This window comes from Schistocerca serialis, chromosome 3 (genome assembly GCF_023864345.2).
Source record: "Schistocerca serialis cubense isolate TAMUIC-IGC-003099 chromosome 3, iqSchSeri2.2, whole genome shotgun sequence".
In the NCBI taxonomy this organism is placed as follows: Eukaryota; Metazoa; Arthropoda; class Insecta; order Orthoptera; family Acrididae; genus Schistocerca; species Schistocerca serialis.
In genome coordinates this window covers 227,392,510-227,412,070 of record NC_064640.1, presented here as the reverse complement: position 1 = coordinate 227,412,070, position 19,561 = coordinate 227,392,510, and the positions used below count along the sequence as shown (strand labels likewise).

The 19,561-nt window shown below is 40.0% G+C and overlaps 2 protein-coding genes across 2 annotated transcripts in view; both read left to right on the top strand.

Moving 5' to 3' along the window:
• The window catches only part of LOC126470767 (glutaryl-CoA dehydrogenase, mitochondrial-like), an 83,200-nt gene extending 68,137 nt beyond the window's left edge, over nucleotides 1-15,063 (top strand). Inside the window, exons 4-6 of the mRNA XM_050098772.1 lie at nucleotides 1,272-1,432; nucleotides 1,519-1,641; nucleotides 14,719-15,063. Coding sequence (XP_049954729.1) covers nucleotides 1,272-1,432; nucleotides 1,519-1,583 — 226 coding nt within the window. The 3' untranslated portion in view covers nucleotides 1,584-1,641; nucleotides 14,719-15,063. The remainder of the gene's footprint in view (nucleotides 1-1,271; nucleotides 1,433-1,518; nucleotides 1,642-14,718) is intronic.
• Nucleotides 7,030-8,004, top strand: LOC126470766 (piggyBac transposable element-derived protein 4-like). The gene has a single exon (XM_050098771.1). It carries the CDS (start codon nucleotides 7,030-7,032, stop codon nucleotides 8,002-8,004), a length of 975 nt encoding a protein of 324 aa, XP_049954728.1.
• Nucleotides 15,064-19,561: the final 4,498 nt, after the last annotated feature.

Genomic DNA, 19,561 nt, shown 5'->3' with positions numbered 1-19,561 from the left:
TTGTTGTTGTTCTGCATTGAACTGGCTGTGGCCCACCACTTAAATCTTACAACCTGCACTAACTAATGGAGCTAGTGGCAATCTCTTTCATCACTGTGTTATTTCTCATGACTTGTGACATTGGTGGTAGTTATTTTCCCTATAAGCAAGTCCTCGGGAACACCCTTGAAAGAGTGGCATATGAAAAGCCCATCAATTGCATAGCCTCAAATGGAGTGTCTCACGTGCCATATACACATGATCTGATCTTGATGAAATACGCTAATATTGCATATATTTAACATCCTGCTCTCAACTGTTATGCCAATGACCAGTACAAAATTTGATGACTGCCAGTCATGTGGCATGCCGAAGTGTTCACTTTGAAAACAGAACCACTCTCTTTCCTACACAGCAACTATCTCAAATTAATGTACTCATGGCATGACAGGTGCCAAGAGTGCAATTAAGTCATTCAGTGTACTCTGTATTCTGAGATTACAGAAAACTGCTGATTAACTTCAACAGAGGTCACATTTTGATAATTTATAAGCTAGAAATGATTACTGCAAAAGCAGCATAGGTTATTGGATGTTCATATTCTGATATCACTAATATTTATCAAAAGCAAACCAATTATATTGTAACCTATTAGAGATTAGAGTTTGAAATATGAATTTCCTAGTAGCAGAGTGGCAACTCAGATGAAGGTTCGGAAAAGGTGACATGGACCTTGTTGGGACCTGCGGTTGTTATAGAAGGCATTATGAAAGCTGTGGAATATGCCAGTATTTTTACTAGTCACATATGCTCCTTCATAGTTTATGGTCTCCCTACCAGATGTGGCGTTCCCAGGAAAACACAATCCATACCAACAGGTCAAAATCATGCTACAGTGGTTTGAGGGATATTTGATGTCCTGATTGCACATAATCCCAGTTGAATTGGTCTGGGGTGTCATTAACCATGCATTGGGGACATGGAGACTCCATGTTCTGATAATGTGCAACTGTCTTGTATGTCAAGATGAGGCAGCTATCTATTAGGTGACTAGGTGTAGTATGAAACTGGATGTTGTGATGCAAGAGTGGTCTCCTAATTATATGCTTCAGTTTCACCAACAAAAGTTGTCTTACATGAAAAGCCATTTGTTATTGCGTGTTTCATAATAATATAATAAAAATAGCTGTTCTCAAGATTTTACACAAATTCCTCACTTTCTCACTTACATATTAAACCATCTTCATTTTCTCCATATAAGTAAAGTTTCATTTTGTGCATATTCTTTTAAGGTGTACTCCAGAAATGATATCAATACTGAAACATAATTCCTGTGGAAAAGCTTTGGACATTGCACGCACTGCCCGTGACATGTTGGGTGGGAATGGCATTTCTGATGAATATCATATTATTAGACATGTTCTGAATCTGGAATCACTCAATACATATGAAGGTAAGGTCATATACTTTTTCTGTCTTTTTCCTCTTTGTTTCCTGAATGCAAATAATGGACAACTGCACTTGATCAATCTGTTATAGGTACTCACGATATCCATGCTCTCATTCTTGGGAGAGCTATAACTGGAATACAAGCATTTAGCTAAAAACTGGACTAAATATTGTGTTGCTACTGAATATTTATGCATTGCTGTATTTTCTGAGGTATGTGTGAAAATACTTATTCACTGTGATTCTAAAATATGTAAATAATACTGTACATATTTATTTATTTATTGCTGTATTCTTAATGAGAATATCCAGTGTGTTTTACTCAAAGTTTACCTGGAATAGAAAAAGTAAATCAGTCACCAATCCAAAGATTGCACTTTACCACCAAGCCACACTTACCTGCAATATGAAGTGTAAATTTTATGTCAACACTGTAAGTTCTAGTTTTCTGTCCATAAAATTTCTTAATAATAACTGACACTGAACTGATGTTTGACTGTGTGTTGAAAATATAATGAGGAAAACAGGACATACAATTTCCTAACTCTGGCTATGATTCCTATACAATGAATAATGTTTGTAGAAGTATGAAGCCACAATTGTTTAGTTTATTGTTTATCCATAGATAAATCATATGTCTAACATCAGTTTGATACAAAGAGAAAACACAAGTAAAAGTTTACTGACAAGAATTAGGAAATAGATCTGCTGTTCACTTGCCCCATGGGTGATGCATCTGTTCATTTAAAAGATTATAAGATCACACTAACTTTTATTACAAACTTTCAAATACTATGTAAGAACATGTTATTTCTCATAAATACTGAACATTTACTGGAAACACTGACTTCTGTTTCTGAAATGTTCAATATACTGTCTTCTTTCATAAACAGCACTGCACCCTGCTGCTGATTTTTATAGACTTACTAGCTGACAAACCCAGCATTGCGTGGATATTAATTTTGCCAATTTTCTATTAGAAATGAAACCTTGTATGTATTTGAGCAGTATACTTGGTGTGAGATGTGCAGTTTTGTGAACATCACTATGGCAATGCCTCTCCATATCTCTGTAGGCAGCTATAGTTTTCGTCTAATGCCGTTTGTGCTTCACAGTTCAGACATGCCAAAAGCACAAGCAGGTGTAAGGGATTACCTTAAGTTGACTTGACTAGGAGTGTTTTAGTACTCAAGAATAAGTTTATTTAAATGTCATGCATGATGCAAAAGTTTCTCCTGATCTGTATATCATACAATGATATAATTTTATAGTTACATTCGGCAGCTTTTGTGGATAGTGTCTGCAAAATGTGTTGTGAATAGAGTTAGTAGCAAAGGAGTAAAAAATGTAAATGTCATGCACAATGTAGCAGTTTTTCATGCATCTCAGTGTTAATGAAGTCATATGTCCTGAACTGTGGTGGGTAGGTGGTTCTTACCCCTCAGCAATTGTTGCTTGACAGTAATGGATATGTATATCATGTTTGGTTGAAATTGGTCCACTGGTTTAGGAGAAGATGTGGAACATACAAAACACACAAACACACACACACACACACACACACACACACACACACACACACACACACACACACACACACACACCAGCAGCAGTAGCAGCAGATAGTTTTGAAAGCTAGGGTATTTTTGTATAATGTTATATGTTTTGGCCGTACTAACAGTTTTGCCCCCAGAAAATAGGCACTGGGAAGAAATTCTGTCTCATAATTTTTGTTTTATCAGGTGAAGTTTTCTTTTGACGCAACAACAACTTTCTCTGACAAAACTACTGCTAGATGCATGTAAACTAACCTGCTTGTAAAGGTGTGTTTACATCTGTGTAACTTTATGTGTGCACTATAGTTCAATTCTTTTATCTTGGCGGCTCGCACATGTCCGCCCAGATGCGGAAGATTGTTGCGTTGCCAGTTGCACACGACGCACGCACCAAGAGAAGCAGTGCCATAGTATAGAATAGTTTGCAAGCTTACATTTAGGGGGGAGCGCGCAGTTCATGACGTAAAGCTACCACGGCCGCATTAACCCTTTCGCTGCTACAAAGACGTGCTCCCTGCATTCCGCGCTGTGTGCGTTTGTCACTGCACTGCTCGCCTGTGCAGACACATGGTGTTCTGACTGCTTTGACACACTTATCATTCGATTTCACAAAAACTATTTGGCCCAAAAATTAGATTTTTACACATCTTCTTGACTGATACCTTCCCCCCATAAATGAATTAATTTTGTTTTGATGTTCAACGCAGTTATTATGCAGCATTAAATATAGTAAACCATTGCACGAAATTTTTGAAGAGTTTGCAGAGGTAAAAGTCCATTGAGTATACTTTCCATATGGTCGATTTTAGTTGCCACAACATGGAGAATGAAATGTGGACAAGATACCTAAATTTCATGTAAAATTTACTGTATAACAATATCTCATTTAATTTAAGTACCACATAGGTGTCGTATGTAATATTGAGAAATATTCCATCTTTCGCGACTGTAACAAAAGTTTTATTTACACTGGGCACGTTTGGCTTTATTTAAAAGCACTTCAAGCGATCAAAAGGAAGTAGACAAAATACATTAAACAAAACTGTGGACTTACAAAAACATTAGGACTCCATCTATCAGTGAAGTGTTCTGAGCTATTTCAAATATAACTTTTGTGTGTGGCACACACAAACAGCATTTATTTGCTAAAACACTGATCAGCCGACACAAACGTTGAATATTGTGTTACCGCAGCACAAAACTATGAAAGGTGACTTGGCAATGGAGGAGACAAAATACTGTCCTCTGAAGATGCTTCAAAAGAGAGAAATGCGTATGGTCTAAATAAGTCGCTTATTACATTTGCGGAAGAGGAATATATTTCAATACCATTGGTAAAACTGCAACTGTGGAACAAAAACAAGAAAGAGAACATGAGTACCATTGTGTATGTGCCATACCTTTCGTTGATTGAAGTGCTTTAAAATAAAGCCAAACTTGCCCAGTGTAAATCAAACTTTTGTTACAGTCGCGAAAGATGGAATATTTCTCAATATTACATATGACACCTATGTGGTACTTAAATTAAATGAGATATTGTTATACAGTAAATTTTATATGAAATTTAGGTATCTTGTCCACATTTCAATCTCAACATTGTGGCAACTAAAATCGACCATACGGAAAGTATACTCTATGGACTTTTACCTCTGCAAACTCTTCAAAATTTCGTGCAATGGTTTACTACATTTAATGCTGCACAATAACTGTGTTGAACATCGAAACAAATTTAAGTCATTTATGGGGGGAAGATATCAGTCAAGAAGATGTGTAAAAATCTAATTTTTCGGCTAAATAGTTTTTGTGAAATCGAATGATAAGTGTGTCAAAGCAGTGGGAACACCATGTGTCTGCACAGGCTAGCAGTCCAGTGATGACAAAATCATGCACAGCGTGGAATGTGGGGAGCACGTGTCTGCAGCAGCGAAAGGGTTAATGAAGAGACAAAGCACTAGAAATTTCAAGAAATTGCATTCAAACGAATAAAATTCGTGAAGTAAGACACTGCGATATTGTTTTTAAATAAAGAAAATATTAAGCACCGCGCAAGGTTTGAACTCATAACCTTTTGCTTAGTAGCCCAACACCTTAACCGTTATAACCTTCTGCTTAGTAGCCCAACACCTTAACCATTACGCTAACGCAGCTCATCTTGCAATGTAACTACATGAGGAGTCTAACACGTCATGCAAAATACTGACAAACACTGTTGGTATGACTATGAATTACTGACGCTTCGTCGAAGTACAATAGGAAATAATCACTTACCGCTGTTCTTTATTGCGAAAAAGCGGTTAGTGAGATTGATACAAACACCTTTCCTTGCTATCGCCTGAATTAGGAGTCTTATTACTTGTTAGGTTTAATTAATTAATAGAATATGAAGCAATTGGTATAAAGAATGCTTTTTCCAAACTTTCTATAAAAGAAAGTCTGCTATCAAGACATTGATTTTGTTCTTTTACTTTATTTATGACTGAACATTTCTAAAACTGAAAACTCTCATCTGTGCTCTGCACTGCAGTCGAGATCTGTCAACGTCATTCTCTGTTCATTGGCTGACTGTGTTTTGTGACGTCAGATGCGCAGAACGAACCTAAACACGGCTGCCAACATAAATGATGCGCACTATAGGTGCATGTAGCCATTGAACGGTGAGGTGAGGGGGTGAATGCAACTTCGCAGAGTCACACGGGCATCTGATTTGTGCACACAGGCTGCCCCATGTAGGCACAGGAATCTCCGCACTCCAGACAGGGAGACAAATGCAGCAGTCATGTACGTCTATGTAATTTGAAGAATATTATCATGCATTTCTTGTTTGTGGCTGGTATATTCTGCAGATTAATGTCAGTGTGAAATGAAATGATTGTCTACAGTTTTTCACAACAAAAACAATCTAGAAACAATAAAGACACACCTGAACACAGTAAAGCCATTGTTTGTACTTCTGACAAGTACGTATTGATGAGGAGTGATTCTGGGACTCTTGATGTGCCAGCATTGACCCGTTTCCTTTACATGTCACTTCAGTTCATAGATAGTTTGCGTATAAAAATAGTAGTAGTAGTAGTAGTAGTAGTAGTAGTAGTAATAAAGTCCACCTTACTAAGGTACCAATCTGGCAGTGTCGCTGCAAGTCCTCAGTGGTGCATGAATAATTTAGTCTCAGATCCTGAAATTGTATTAGTTGGTGTTCTCACAGTTCAGGGACGGATGTAACACCATTGATTTAATTTTGATACTCTTCCTTATTTATTCAGATTAAGTTGCACGCAACTGATGACCAGTTCTCACACTTTTTCGTAGTATCAGCAGTTTATAAATATAATTTCATTAGTAATACTCATCTAATCAGTCCACTTTCTCTCCAGATAATAACACTAGTTGGCCAAGTTAGTTACCGAATATAATGGACTTTTGACAGTGGCAGGATAACTCATCGATAGCGCTCTAACAGGTTCAACAATCATGTCTTCCTTATCCATATTTACACCTATCACTGACTGACTACACAAGGAAGTTCATACACGTTTATTTTCACAGCTGAGCACAGATCTTTTCACTGATGTGTTGACAAAATAATTGCTGATTGTGGGACTGATTAACACTCTAAGCGCCAAGCCCGTAAAATTTACGGGCCTGGGATCGCGCGAAAATCACCAAGCCCGTAAAATTTACGGGCCGCTACATTTAATTTCATTCAAAACACTGCAACGTTATTTCTACGGGTTTGGCCAGCGCTATACGTTTTTCAGATGTTTATTAACAAAATGCGTCCATAGATGTCACGGCAGCGCTGTAATTCATGTTAAAACTTATCTTTGCGTTCTCAGTCTGTATATCATTCAGTTGTTTGTCATCATGTTTCGGCGCGGTTTATCAGACGCAGAAATTGCGGATTTGATCAATCATAGCGACACTCTGGATAATGTAGAGAGTGATTCAGACGATTCTGAATGCAATGGTGTGTTTGAAGGTACGTATTTCCGAATTTTCCACGTAATTGTGCAGTACGCACATATCTGTTGAACATGTGTAAACGATGTATGTAGTTACACATAATGTGATATTCTTTTTAGAAGACGAGATTGATGACAGTTTGTCTTCAGATGAAGACGAGAATGATGTTGAAGGTGTTGCTTCAAATCCAGCAGCTGTGCCGTATCCGAAAGACAGTGAGTGGACTGCAGTTGACACCTACCGACCTCTGCCTGTCAACACGACACCCAGGCAGATACTAGTGGATATTGATGAGTCGAGTTCTGTACTGGATTGCAGTAAAGTGTTCCTTACTGACAGTGACGTAAATGAACTCAAGAGACAGACAAATTTGTATGCATCACAGACAATACAGAAGAAAAGAAGAGGAAATAATCTGAAGCCCCATTCAGTTTTGAGTTCGTGGAAGCCAGTGACTATAAGTGAGATGAGGCGTTTCTTGGGTATTATTTTCCACATGTGTGTTTCGAAAAAGCCAAAAATTGCGGACCATTGGAGCACTAATCCTGTTCTTAGTTGTAACTTTTGTCCCCATGTCATGAGCCGTTTGCGTTTCACTCAGATACTGTCATGCTTGCATCTTGTTGACAATTCAAATCAGAAAAAACCAGGCGAAGATGGATTTCATCCACTTTACAAAGTTTTGCCATATTATAATAATTTGAAGGAGCGATGTATCCAGGCATATCGTCCCTCAGAAAAAGTGACAATTGATGAAGGAATTTGCCCATTTCGAGGTCGTGTGAGTTTCCGTGTTTACATGCAAAATAAGCCTCATAAGTATGGACTGAAAGTATATGCTGTTGCTGAAGCCAGTAGTGGCTATGTTGTAAATTTTGAAGTTTATGCTGGTAAGCATATTGTTGACAATTCTTCGTCTGCGGTTATTTTGCGATTGTTGTCTGACAGCAGCTTGCTGAACAAAGGCCACACTGTGTATTTAGATCGATTTTATTCCAGTCCAGAGCTATTTCAGCAACTGGCAAAGAGAAAGGCACTGGAGCTGTTGGTACTGTGAACAAATCCAGGAAAGGATTGCCTAAAGATTTAGTATCTGCTAAGCTGAAAAAGGGCGAAATGTCTTTTCGGCGTAAAGATAATGTATTGGCAATGAAGTGGAAAGATAAGAGAGATGTGTATACATTGTCTACAAGGCATCAAGCAACATTTGGTACGCATACTAAGAGAAATGGGTCTGTAGTATTGAAACCACTTCAGGTACTTGATTACAACCTCAATAAAATTGGAGTGGATATTGGAGACCAACGCCTGCAGTACAATCCGTTCCAGCACAGAACTGTGAAATGGTGGCGAAAATTATATTTCCATTTGCTGCTTATGGGAGTATCAAATGCATTTTGGCTGTACAATGCAGTGCACAGGAAGAAAATTACAATAACAGACTTTATAACAGTGCTTGCAGTTCAGCTTGTTGAAGACGACACACTTGAATTCATTCCAAGAAATGAAGGAACTGTAGGTCGGCTAACAAAGAGACATTTTTTGCAGCACATACCTGCAACTACTAAGAAGTATGCTGCTCGTGTGTGTCACGTGTGCAGTTCCAGGAGCAAGAAACAGAGTGGCAAGGCTTCTCGCAAAGAGACACGATACGAATGTGAACAGTGTGGCGTTGCACTCTGCCTGGAACCTTGCTTTAAAATTTTCCACACTAAAAAACAATATGATTCTGTGTGAAATTTATATGTAATACTGTATACTATCAGAAACATGTAATGTAGTGCCACAATTTTGGTTAAAAATAAATCACAATTGTATTCCCTTATTCGTATGACTTTTTCTAAATTCTTAAAACATCTAAGTGATTTCTATAACTGTACCTTAAAGCTGTGCATTGTAAAGTAGTTTCTTTCACTCACAATTAAAGTAGAAATGTGCAGCTTCAAGATGGTACCAAATTTGCCACAATCCAAACAGTAGATTTGATGCAGTAATTTTTTTAATATTGGTAAAATTGCCCGGTTTCTAGGGACGGGTGCATAAAATAGGCCTGGTACAGAGAGTGTTAAGGTACAGTGCTCGTGGTGCAGGGTGCGGTGGCTAGAAGTCAGGATGCTGCATATGGGTGGTGGAGCTGAGGTCGAGCCCAGATGGCAGAGGATGGCAGCTGCAAATGTAACAAGTTCTTTTATTGACACATCTGCACTGCTTGATGCATAGGGTCAGTGTCCAGCTGGCTGCCGAATTCTGCTTGGCTGTCTGCCCGCACAACCCTTGTTGCCGGTGCGGTACTACATCATGCCAATGACCTTGTTACATAAGCTGGTTGCATGGACCCTGCACCATCATTGTGCAAATTTTATGCTGCTATGGCTTCTTTGGCCCCAAGTACCATTTGCTGACATCACAGCAGGGGTGCCCACCACACTAGGCCCCCTGTCTGGCAGTGGCTGGTGTGCATGGGAAGAAACTTCCTGCCCCCTGGGCAGGAGTTGGCTGTGCTGCCGGGGATGTACATGAGTGGCCAGTGGTGTCATGCCTCCATAAGTCTGTGGAGAGATGTAGTGTGCAAAACTGCTGTCCTGCAGTGGCCTCGACTAATAACCTCTGTTGACAAGCCCATGTGGTGTCCTCATTTGGCACAGCTGCATCATCTCGGTTGGGCTGCGAGACTAAGAATAATTCTATTAAAAAAATGACTAGTGCTTGTGGCTGGCAGCAAGATGTGTATGCACCATTACCAGTAACAGATGGCATCTATATTCAAGTGTGTGCCAGTTTAAGGTTTTCAGCATTCCTGTGAGTCAAACAAACCTGTGACCATTCATACTACTTTTACTTGTTTACATTCAATATACATGTCAGTACTAATTGTTATGGGCCCCATACACTTGAAATGGAATGTGGAAGTGTTTTTAAGCAGTTTCCTGTGTAGATTGACTGCATTATCCTACTATGCTACCAATGAACAATGAACAATGTTTTTTTTTAGTCCTACTGCCCCAACAGTCATCATTCCAGTGGGAGACAGCACCTTAAACCTGTTGGTAAAAGTGATAAGTGTAGAACTTTGAAGTTCTTCCCAGTCCTGGCCTTCCTCTGGACCAACCATTGACTCACCACTCAAAGTCTAGTTGTCGACATCTTGTATTTCCTGGAGAAGGAACAGTACCCTTGGGAGAGGGTAGTAGTTCACGCTCCTTTGAGAGAAGTCTACCCAACCATCCATTCACACCGGCTTTCAAATGCTTGATAGCAGTCTGGAGAATTTCCAATTACTTGCAAACACCAAGTAGTTCACCCAGTGCCTGAGAGCAGCATTCACAGTGGGGCTGCATGTGGGTGGTGCAATGTTTATCTGAACAACAAACAGTAATTTAATTGGCTAGATAAAACATCTACTTACCAAGCAGTGGCAGAACACACACATAAAAGAATGTTGTAACTAGGCAAGCTTTCAGAGTCAGTGGCTCCTTCTTCAGGCAGAAGAGTTGAAGGGGAAGGAAGAGGGGTGAGTGAAAAAGACTGGAGAGGTCTAGGAAAAGGGGTAGACTTTGGGAAAGTCACCCAGAACCGCAGGTTGGGGGAGACTTACCACACGGGACAGGAAGGATAGACTGATTATTGAGGACTGCATCGGAAGAGATTTGAAAACCTGAGAGCACACAGAGTGTAGTTACTGTGAAGAGATGCTGAGGTGGAAGAAGTTAACATAAATTAAGGCCAGGTGGGTGGTGAGAACCAAGGACATGTTGTAGTGCTAGTTCCCACCTGCGAAGTTCTGAGAAATTAGTGTCTGAGGAAGAATCCAGATGGCATGTTTGGTGAAACAGACACCGAGGTCGTGATAGTCATGTTGTAGAGCGTGCATGTTGCATGTTGCCAGTATACACCCTCTGCCTTTGTCCATTCATCCTAATTGATAATTTGGTGGTCGTCAAGCTGATGTAAAAGGTCGAACAGTGTTTACATGACAGCTGGTACATGACGTGTTGTTTCACAGGTGGCTCTCCCTTTGATAGTATATGTTTGCCAGTTAGAAGGCTGCTATAGTTGGTGGTAGGAGGGTGCATAGGGCAAGTCTTGCAGCAGGGATGGTCACAGGGGTAAGAGCCATTGGGTAGGGAGATGGGTGCAGAAGGAGCATGGGGTCTGACAAGAATATTGTGGAGATTTGGGGGGGGAGGGGAGGGGGAGAGGGGGGGGAGGGGGGGGAGGGGAGGGGAGGGGAGGGGAGGGGGTGACGAAAACCTGTTCTAGATGTGGTGGGAAAAATTTCAGACAGAATGCATCTCATTTCAGGGCATGATTTTAGGAAGTCATTGACCTGTCGAAGTAGCTGATTTATGCATTCCAGTCCAGGACAATACTGAGTCACCAGTGTTGTGTTCTGAAGCTGTTCTTTTGGAGGGATCAGCTGTACCAGGATTGGATTTGATGGCCCGGGAAATCTGCTTTTGAACTAGGCTGGTGAAGTAATTACGTGCAGTGAAGGCTGAGGTGAGACTGGTGGTGTATTGCTGTAAAGAGTCTGCATCTGAACAAATACGTTTGCCTTGACATGTCAAATGTTCCCTCCCATACAGCTTTGGCATTTGAGACAAACGTATTTGTTCAGATGCAAACTCTTTAGAGCAATACACCAAGAATTTCACCTCAGCCTTCACTGCACATAATTATCCCACCAGCCAAGTTCAAAAGCAGATATCCCGGGCCATCCCATCCAATCCTCGTATTGCTGATGACTGTAAAAACAGCTTTGAAGCACACCACTGGTGACTCAGTATTATCCTGGTCTTTAATGTGTAATCAGCTACTTCAACAGGGCCATGACTTCCTAAAAACATACCATGAAATTAGATTCATTCTGTCTGAAATTGTACCCATCACATCTGGAACAGCTTTTTGTTGCCCTCCCCATCTCTGCAATATTCTTGTCGGGTCCTGTGCTCCGTCTGCACCCATCTCCCTACCCTATGGCTCCTAGCCCGGTGACCGTCCTCACTGCAAGACTTGCCATATGCACCCTCCTACCACCACCTATAGCAGCCCTGTAACTGGCAAAAGATATACTATCAAAGGGAGAGCCACCTGTGAAATGACATGTCTTGTACCAGCTGGTATGTAAACACCGTTTGGCCTTTTATATCTGCATGACAACCACCAGATTATCAATTAGGATGAATGGGCATAGGCAGAGGGTGTATATTGGGAGCATGCAATATCCTGTTGCAGAGCATGCTCTACAACATGATAACCATGACCTCGGAGTCTGTTTCACCACACATTCCATCTGTACTCTTTCCCCAGACACCAGTTTCTCAGAACTCTGCAAGTGGGAACTAGCTCTACAACATGTCCTTGGTTCTCGCAAACCATCTGGCCTTAATATATGTTAACTTCTTCCATCCCAGCATTTCTTCACAGTAACTACTCTTCTCTTCACTCAACTTCAGTTTTCTACATCTTTCATTGTCTTACCTATCTATTTTTCACCACCCCCTCCCACATCTGTTACATACAATGTACTTATCTTTTTGCTCTTATTAACTCGTGCATGATGTGTAAGCAGTAATCTCTGTCTTGCATATTACCCTGTGTTCCACCTTTAAGCTCTCAGGTTTTCAAATATCATCTGATGCGGTCCCCATCAATCTGTCTTTCCTTCTCATCTTGTGCGGTAAGTATCCTCTGATCTGCGGTTCTGGGTGACTTTCCCAAAATCTACCCCTTTTCCTAGACCTCTCCAGTCCTTTTCCTTCACCCCTCTTTCTTCCCCTTCAATCCTTCTGCTTGAAGAAGGAGCCACTGGTTCTAAAAGCTTGCTTAATTACAATTTTCTTTTATGTGTGTGTTCTGCCACCACTTGGTGAGTAGATTTTTTTTATTTATCCAATTAAATTTAAATTATTTTTTCAAAAACTGATTGTTTTTGTTGAACAATAAACAAGTAACTTTAAAATAATCTTGGATTTTTTAGTTTCGTGATTTATTACCCTACAAGGCCTCCAAGTTCCTTTTTAAGATATGAAGTTTCAACACCCAAGAAAGTGGCTTTTGTTAAATTTCAGTGAATTGTTGAAGATTACTTTGTCTCAAACTTCTGTTGAAATCATCTTCATTAACAGATTCACGTGGGGAATAGCTGTCTGAATAATTTCTTCTGTCTGATCATACATTGTTTCACTCTCCTCATTATCGGCAGAGCTAGTTCACGTATAAACTTGTACTATTGTTGTGGGTGTTGGCTTTATGCCTATCCTGTGTATAATAATGTGTTCACTGTGCTGCGCATAGTAGCTTACCCACATTGCTATGAGGGTCGCCCAGAAAGTAAAGCACCAATTTTTTTTCTCAGCCAAAAACAATGCTACAAATGCAGAATATTCCATATGTATTATTTGAAGTCTCCTGAGAGAGAGAGCGCATCAAGATTCTGTCACTTCTGACAGATAGTGTAGCTGCAGGACAGTTTCAAAATGGCATCTGTAGGAGATGCATGTTACAGCAACATGCCATCATTGAATTTCTCACTGCAGAGAAAGAAATTGTGGTGAATATTCACAAATGCTTGTGCACAGTCTATGGAGCATATGCTGTCAACAGAAGTACAGTTAGTTGCTGGGCATGGAGGGTGGGGTCGTCAGAAGGTGATTTGGTGGAGCTCCATTATTTGCAGCAGTGTCTGTCACACCTGACACACCTAGCCTAGCCCCCTTGGACTTCCACTTTTTTTGGGCCATTAAAGAATGCCATTCGTGAAGACATTTTGCTGATGAGGAGGTGATTCACACAGTGAAGCATTGGCTCCACCACCAGGACCTGGATTGGTACTGACAGGGCATACACGCCCTTGTTTCGCGCTTGAGGAAGGCCATAGGATGGGATGGAGATTACGTGGAAAAATAGGGTATGTAGATGAAACACCATTCTTTCATGTGTGTAATTCTTGTTATCTTCAATAAAGGATTGTTGAAGAAAAAAATGTGGTGCACTACTTTCTGGGCAAACCTCATATTTTCTTATTCATTATTAGACCTACACCTGCATTATCCCTATTTGATTTTTTATTGATGACAGTGTACTCACCTGACCAGAAGTTCTCTTTATCCTGCTACCAAACTTCACTAATCTCCATCCCATCTAACTTCAACCTAAGCATTTCCTTTTCTTTAAATTTTATAATCTACCTACCCAGTTGAGGGATCTAACACTACATGCTCCAATCCGTAGAATGCCAGTTTTGTTTTTCCTAATGATGACATTCTCCTGAGTAGTCCCCACCTTGAGATCCAAATGGGAAATTGTTTTGCCTCCGTAATATTTTACCCAAGAGGATCCCATCATCATTTAACTATATGGTAGAGTTGCATGTCCTTGGGAGAAGTAATGGCTATAGTTTCCCCCTTGCTTTCAGCTATTCACAGTACCAGCACAGCAAGGCCATATTGTCTGACATTATTGTAACAGATCAGTCAATCATGCAGACTGTTTCCCTGCAACTACTAAAGAGGCTGCTGCCCCTCTTCTGGAACCACATTTTTCTGGCCTCTCCACAGTATTAATAATATAATATTGTTTCTTATATGGCAGTTACATTGTCTGGAAGAAAGTTTATTATTTGAAAGTCATATTTCTGTTAGAGACACAACTAGGAGGATCAAACTCAATGAAATATCTAATATTTTGAACAAAATTTATTAGTGTCAGTGTACTGCATATAAATGTAAGCAGTTTGGAAACACTCTTGATAAATACTCTTTTATTTTAGGTTGTACCAAAAGTGCCAATTTGTGTCATGAATGGTGAAAGTTTGTGATCGTCCTCCAACATGGAAAAAACTCCAGTGAGAATCCATACTGCCTCAAAATCAGTGTACAGGTATGCAATACACATGGAGCATAGTATCAGAAGATGCAACACAGACATTTGTGCACAAGTTTTGGAATAATGAGTGTCCTGTAGCTTTAAGTAATGAACATCTAGTCTGTAACTATGAATCTAATACTGAAGACTGCAGATTATGATATTTTCTGTACACCAAAGTTGCTGTGGTATTGTATGAACTAAAAATGCTTTCATGATGCATTTGTTAATAAATAATTTTTATTTTTAATCAATAAAGTGCAATACCAAAAACATCATATTAAAAATTTTATTCTATATTATTATATGACTCTGTTGAAATGAAAGTCTGAATATTGTCAAAAAGATGCCACGTTTCTGCCAGAGAGCTGGGACCTAGTTTTATTTTATATTTATCAACATGACACACACACAGTTAATTACATCATTAAGAAATGAAAGGTAACACCAGTAGTTACTTTGTGATTGGTGTAAGAGGTAACAGTCAAAATGCTCACACATGCATGTTGACAATATGGTAATATTGCAATAGTTGCCTGAAAGATATGAAGAGGAGAAAAGGAGTGATTTATAAACATTTACCTCAGTATTATATGCAATAATAGTGTACGCCTGTTTTGCTTTCTAGAGAAACAGTCACAGAGAAAAACTGTTCTGGTAAAATGACTATGATACTAAGAGACTTATATTAACATTGAAAGATCACAGGTTCACGTAAGTGTGATATAAGCCATTGCAAATGTGAAGTGCTGGTAACCAGTATAACAGCCAGAATGTTGCATGCAAACATGCATGCATTGTGTTGTACAGGTACCGGATGTCAGTTTGTGGGGTGGAGTTACACGCCTGTTGCACTTGTTTGGTCAATGCAGGGATGGTTAATGCTGTTTGTGGATGATGCTGTAAATGATGGTTAATGCTGTTTGTGGATGCTGCTGGAGTTCTCATCCAATCATGTCCTATGTGTGCTCAATTGGAGACAGACCTGGTCATTAAGCAGGCCAAGGCAACATTTTGACACTCTGTAGAACATGTTGTGTAATGACAAGGTATGTAGTTGAGTGTTATCCTTTCAGAAAACACCCCCTGCAATGCTGTTCATGAATGGTAGCACAACAGGTCAAATCACCAGACTGATAAACAAATTTGCAGTCAGGATGCATAATATAACAATGAGAGTGCTCCTGCTGTCATACAAAATTGCACCCCAGATCCTAACTTCAGGTGTAGGTCCAGTATGTCTAGCACGCAGGCAGGTTGGCTGCAGACCCTCAACTGACCTCCTCCTAACCAACACATGGCCATCACTGGCACCAAGGCAGAACCAGACCTCCACCATGTCCTCCAATGACCTCTTGCTTAATGGAACTGAAGTCAAAAATGACAGTGATTGGGGTCAGTGGAATGCATGCTACAGGGCATCTCGTGTGAAGCTGTCCTTGAAGTAAACGATACGTAACAGTTCGTTGTGTCACTGTGGTGCCAACTGCTGCTCAAATTGCGGCTGCACATGCAGTATGATGTGTGAAACATGTTCCCTCTTGGAGGGTGACGTGACCGTCTAGAACCCGGTCTTCATGCGACCTTACATTCTTGTGAGCACCACTACCAACAGTCATGCAAAGTGGCTACATTCCTGCCAAGACTTTCTGCAATATTGCAGAAAGAACATCCAGCTTCTCCTAGCTGTATTACAACTCACGGAGTCTCTGTCACCTTCTACATCTACATCTTTCATCCATACTCCGCAAGCCACCTGACGGTGTGTGGCGGAGGGTACCTTGAGTACCTCTATCGGTTCTCCCTTCTATTCCAGTCTCATATTGTTCGTGGAAAGAAGGATTGTCAGTATGCTTCTGTGTGGGCTCTAATCTCTCTGATTTTATCCTCATGGTCTCTTCGCGAGATATACGTAGGAGGGAGCAATATACTGTTTGACTCTTTGCTGAAGGTATGTTCTCGAAACTTCAACAAAAGCCCGTACCGAGCTACTGAGCGTCTCTCCTGCAGCGTCTTCCACTGGAGTTTATCTATCATCTCCATAACGCTTTCGCGATTACTAAATGATCCTGTAACAAAGTGCGCTGCTCTCCGTTGGATCTTCTCTATCTCTTCTATCAACCCTATCTTGTACGGATCCCACACTGCTGAGCCGTATTCAAGCAGTGGGCAAACAAGCGTACTGCAACCTACTTCCTTTGTTTTTTCGGATTGCATTTCCTTAGGATTCTTCCAATGAATCTCAGTCTGGCATCTGCTTTACCAACGATCAACTTTATATGATCATTCCATTTTAAATCATTCCTAATGCATACTCCCAGATAATTTATGGAATTAACTGCTTCCAGTTGCTGACCTGCTATTTTGTAGTTAAATGATAAGGGATCTATCTTTCTATGTATTCACAGCACATTACACTTGTCTACATTGATATTCAATTGCCATTCCCTGCACCATGCGTCAATTCGCTGCAGATCCTCCTGCATTTCAGTACAATTTTCCATTGTTACAACCTCTTGATATACCACAGCAACATCCACAAACAGCCCCAGTGAACTTCTGATGTCACCCACAAGGTCATTTATGTGTATTGTGAATAGCAACGGTCCTACGACACTTCCCTGTGGCACACCTGAAATCACTCTTACTTCGGAAGACTTCTCTCCATTGAGAATGACATGCTGCGTTCTGTTATCTAGGAACTCTTCAATCCAATCACACAATTTGTCTGATAGTCCATATGCTCTTACTTTGTTCATTAAACGACTGTGGGGAACTGTATCGAACGCCTTGCGGAAGTCAAGAAACACGGCATCTACCTGTGAACCCGTGTTTATGGCCCTCTGAGTCTCATGGACAAATAGTGCGAGCTGGGTTTCACACGACCGTCTTTTTCGAAACCCATGCTGATTCCTACAGAGTAGATTTCTAGTCTCCAGAAAAATCATTATACTCAAACACAATACATGTTCCAAAATTCTACAACTGATCGACGTTAGAGATATAGGTCTATAGTTCTGCACATCTGTTCGACGTCCCTTCTTGAAAATGGAAATCAATAATCGATAACTAAAACTTGAAATGTTGCTCTTCTTACTGGCTGATTGCATCAACTTAGATGCATCTTCTGTGTTCTACTGTGCTGCTTGTAGTGTCTCCGCATACCGCAGCACGCGACAAGGGCTTGCAGACGATAAATGTAACCGTTTCAGAGAGAAAAGCGACCAGTGTGACGATCTGGCATTAGTTCGATTCGATAGTAAATGACGGAAACGGGACATTTTCTTAGGTTTTTACTACATATTAACACTTTTCACATTTTCTCGTGTTACGTGACTGCCAGTCCTCGGTTCATGCAAAATCTTAAGGTGCTCGGTCATGTCCTCATAGTGGCACTCCACACATTATATCTAACGTAAATAAACTTGGGTGTTGCAACAAACAGACTCAGTATTTGAGTGAACTGATCACAATTGTTCCAGTTCAGCAGTGGTGCAACAGAAAGTATGATGCAGTGGCAAGTGATTGTGTGTCTTATTGTTATCAGGCACGTGCACATGTTTATGGTAGTGATTTATTGCCAGATGTAACCATTTGCCACAAAGCCTTCTTAGCCTTACACAGTATTATAAATTGCCATGTAGAGACTTTAAAGAAACACTTCTCTGAAATCTGTGACTCTCAGATAGATGGTTGAAGTAAATATAAAACCAACTAAAATCAACTGTGTGAGTAAACTAAATCCATTTTTTTTCCTTCATGAAATCTATGAGAGGAAGGAAATATCACTATTCTTTAAAGGATACATCAAGAGTGTGCTTACCTGAAGGGCTAGATGAAGCCAAACTATATGTAATATATACTGAGTCTAACAAAGAGCATACTGGTGGTTCAACAACTTTCCAAGAAATTTTTGATGGAAACTTCAATATTTATTTTTGGATACCCTGAAAAAGACATATACAGTTGTAATTGATTGAAATAATAGGTATCAGTGTCATTACTGATACTACTGACAAAGGACCTGAAGCCTCATTAGCCCAGGACCTACCTTACTTACAAATATGACTTCCTCTCATAGATTTCATGAAGGAAAAAAAATGGATTTAGTTTATTCACACAGTTGATTTTATTTGGTTTTATATTTACTTCAACTGTCTATCTGAGAGCCACAGATTTCAGAGTGTTTCTTTAAAGTCTCTACATGGCAATTTATAATACCGTTTAAGGCTAAGAAGGCTTTGTGGCAAAGGAAAGACAAGATCATATGGTGAGAAGTGCGAAGTTTTATTCAGTCATAAGAAACTGCAATAAAGAATCCGGAAAACATGAAGAAATTGAGGCAATTATTGTTGATTAAAAAAAGAATCTGCCTACTCTTAATGTAACCATACCTGATGTATACAGTCATCGTCAACTGAATTTCATATCTTTTAATATACACGTATCATCAGACTAAACTTCAGTATTTTACATGTATGATGAAAGTGCCACCTGGAAGAGGACATATGATGAGAATAATCTCAGCCCAATAGTAAAACACATCATTCTTTTTTCCCAACTCATATGCAAGTCAGAACAAGAATTTCATGGTTATGCATTTTCTGCACTACACAGCTCATGCACAGAAACAACGTACATCTGTAAAAGTAGTTTTCGCTATAAGAGGCCACTGTTATATGAAAGGTCTTGTCAATGCGAAATCTTACACTGAGACATCCGATGACTGGAGGGATGTCATCAGAACT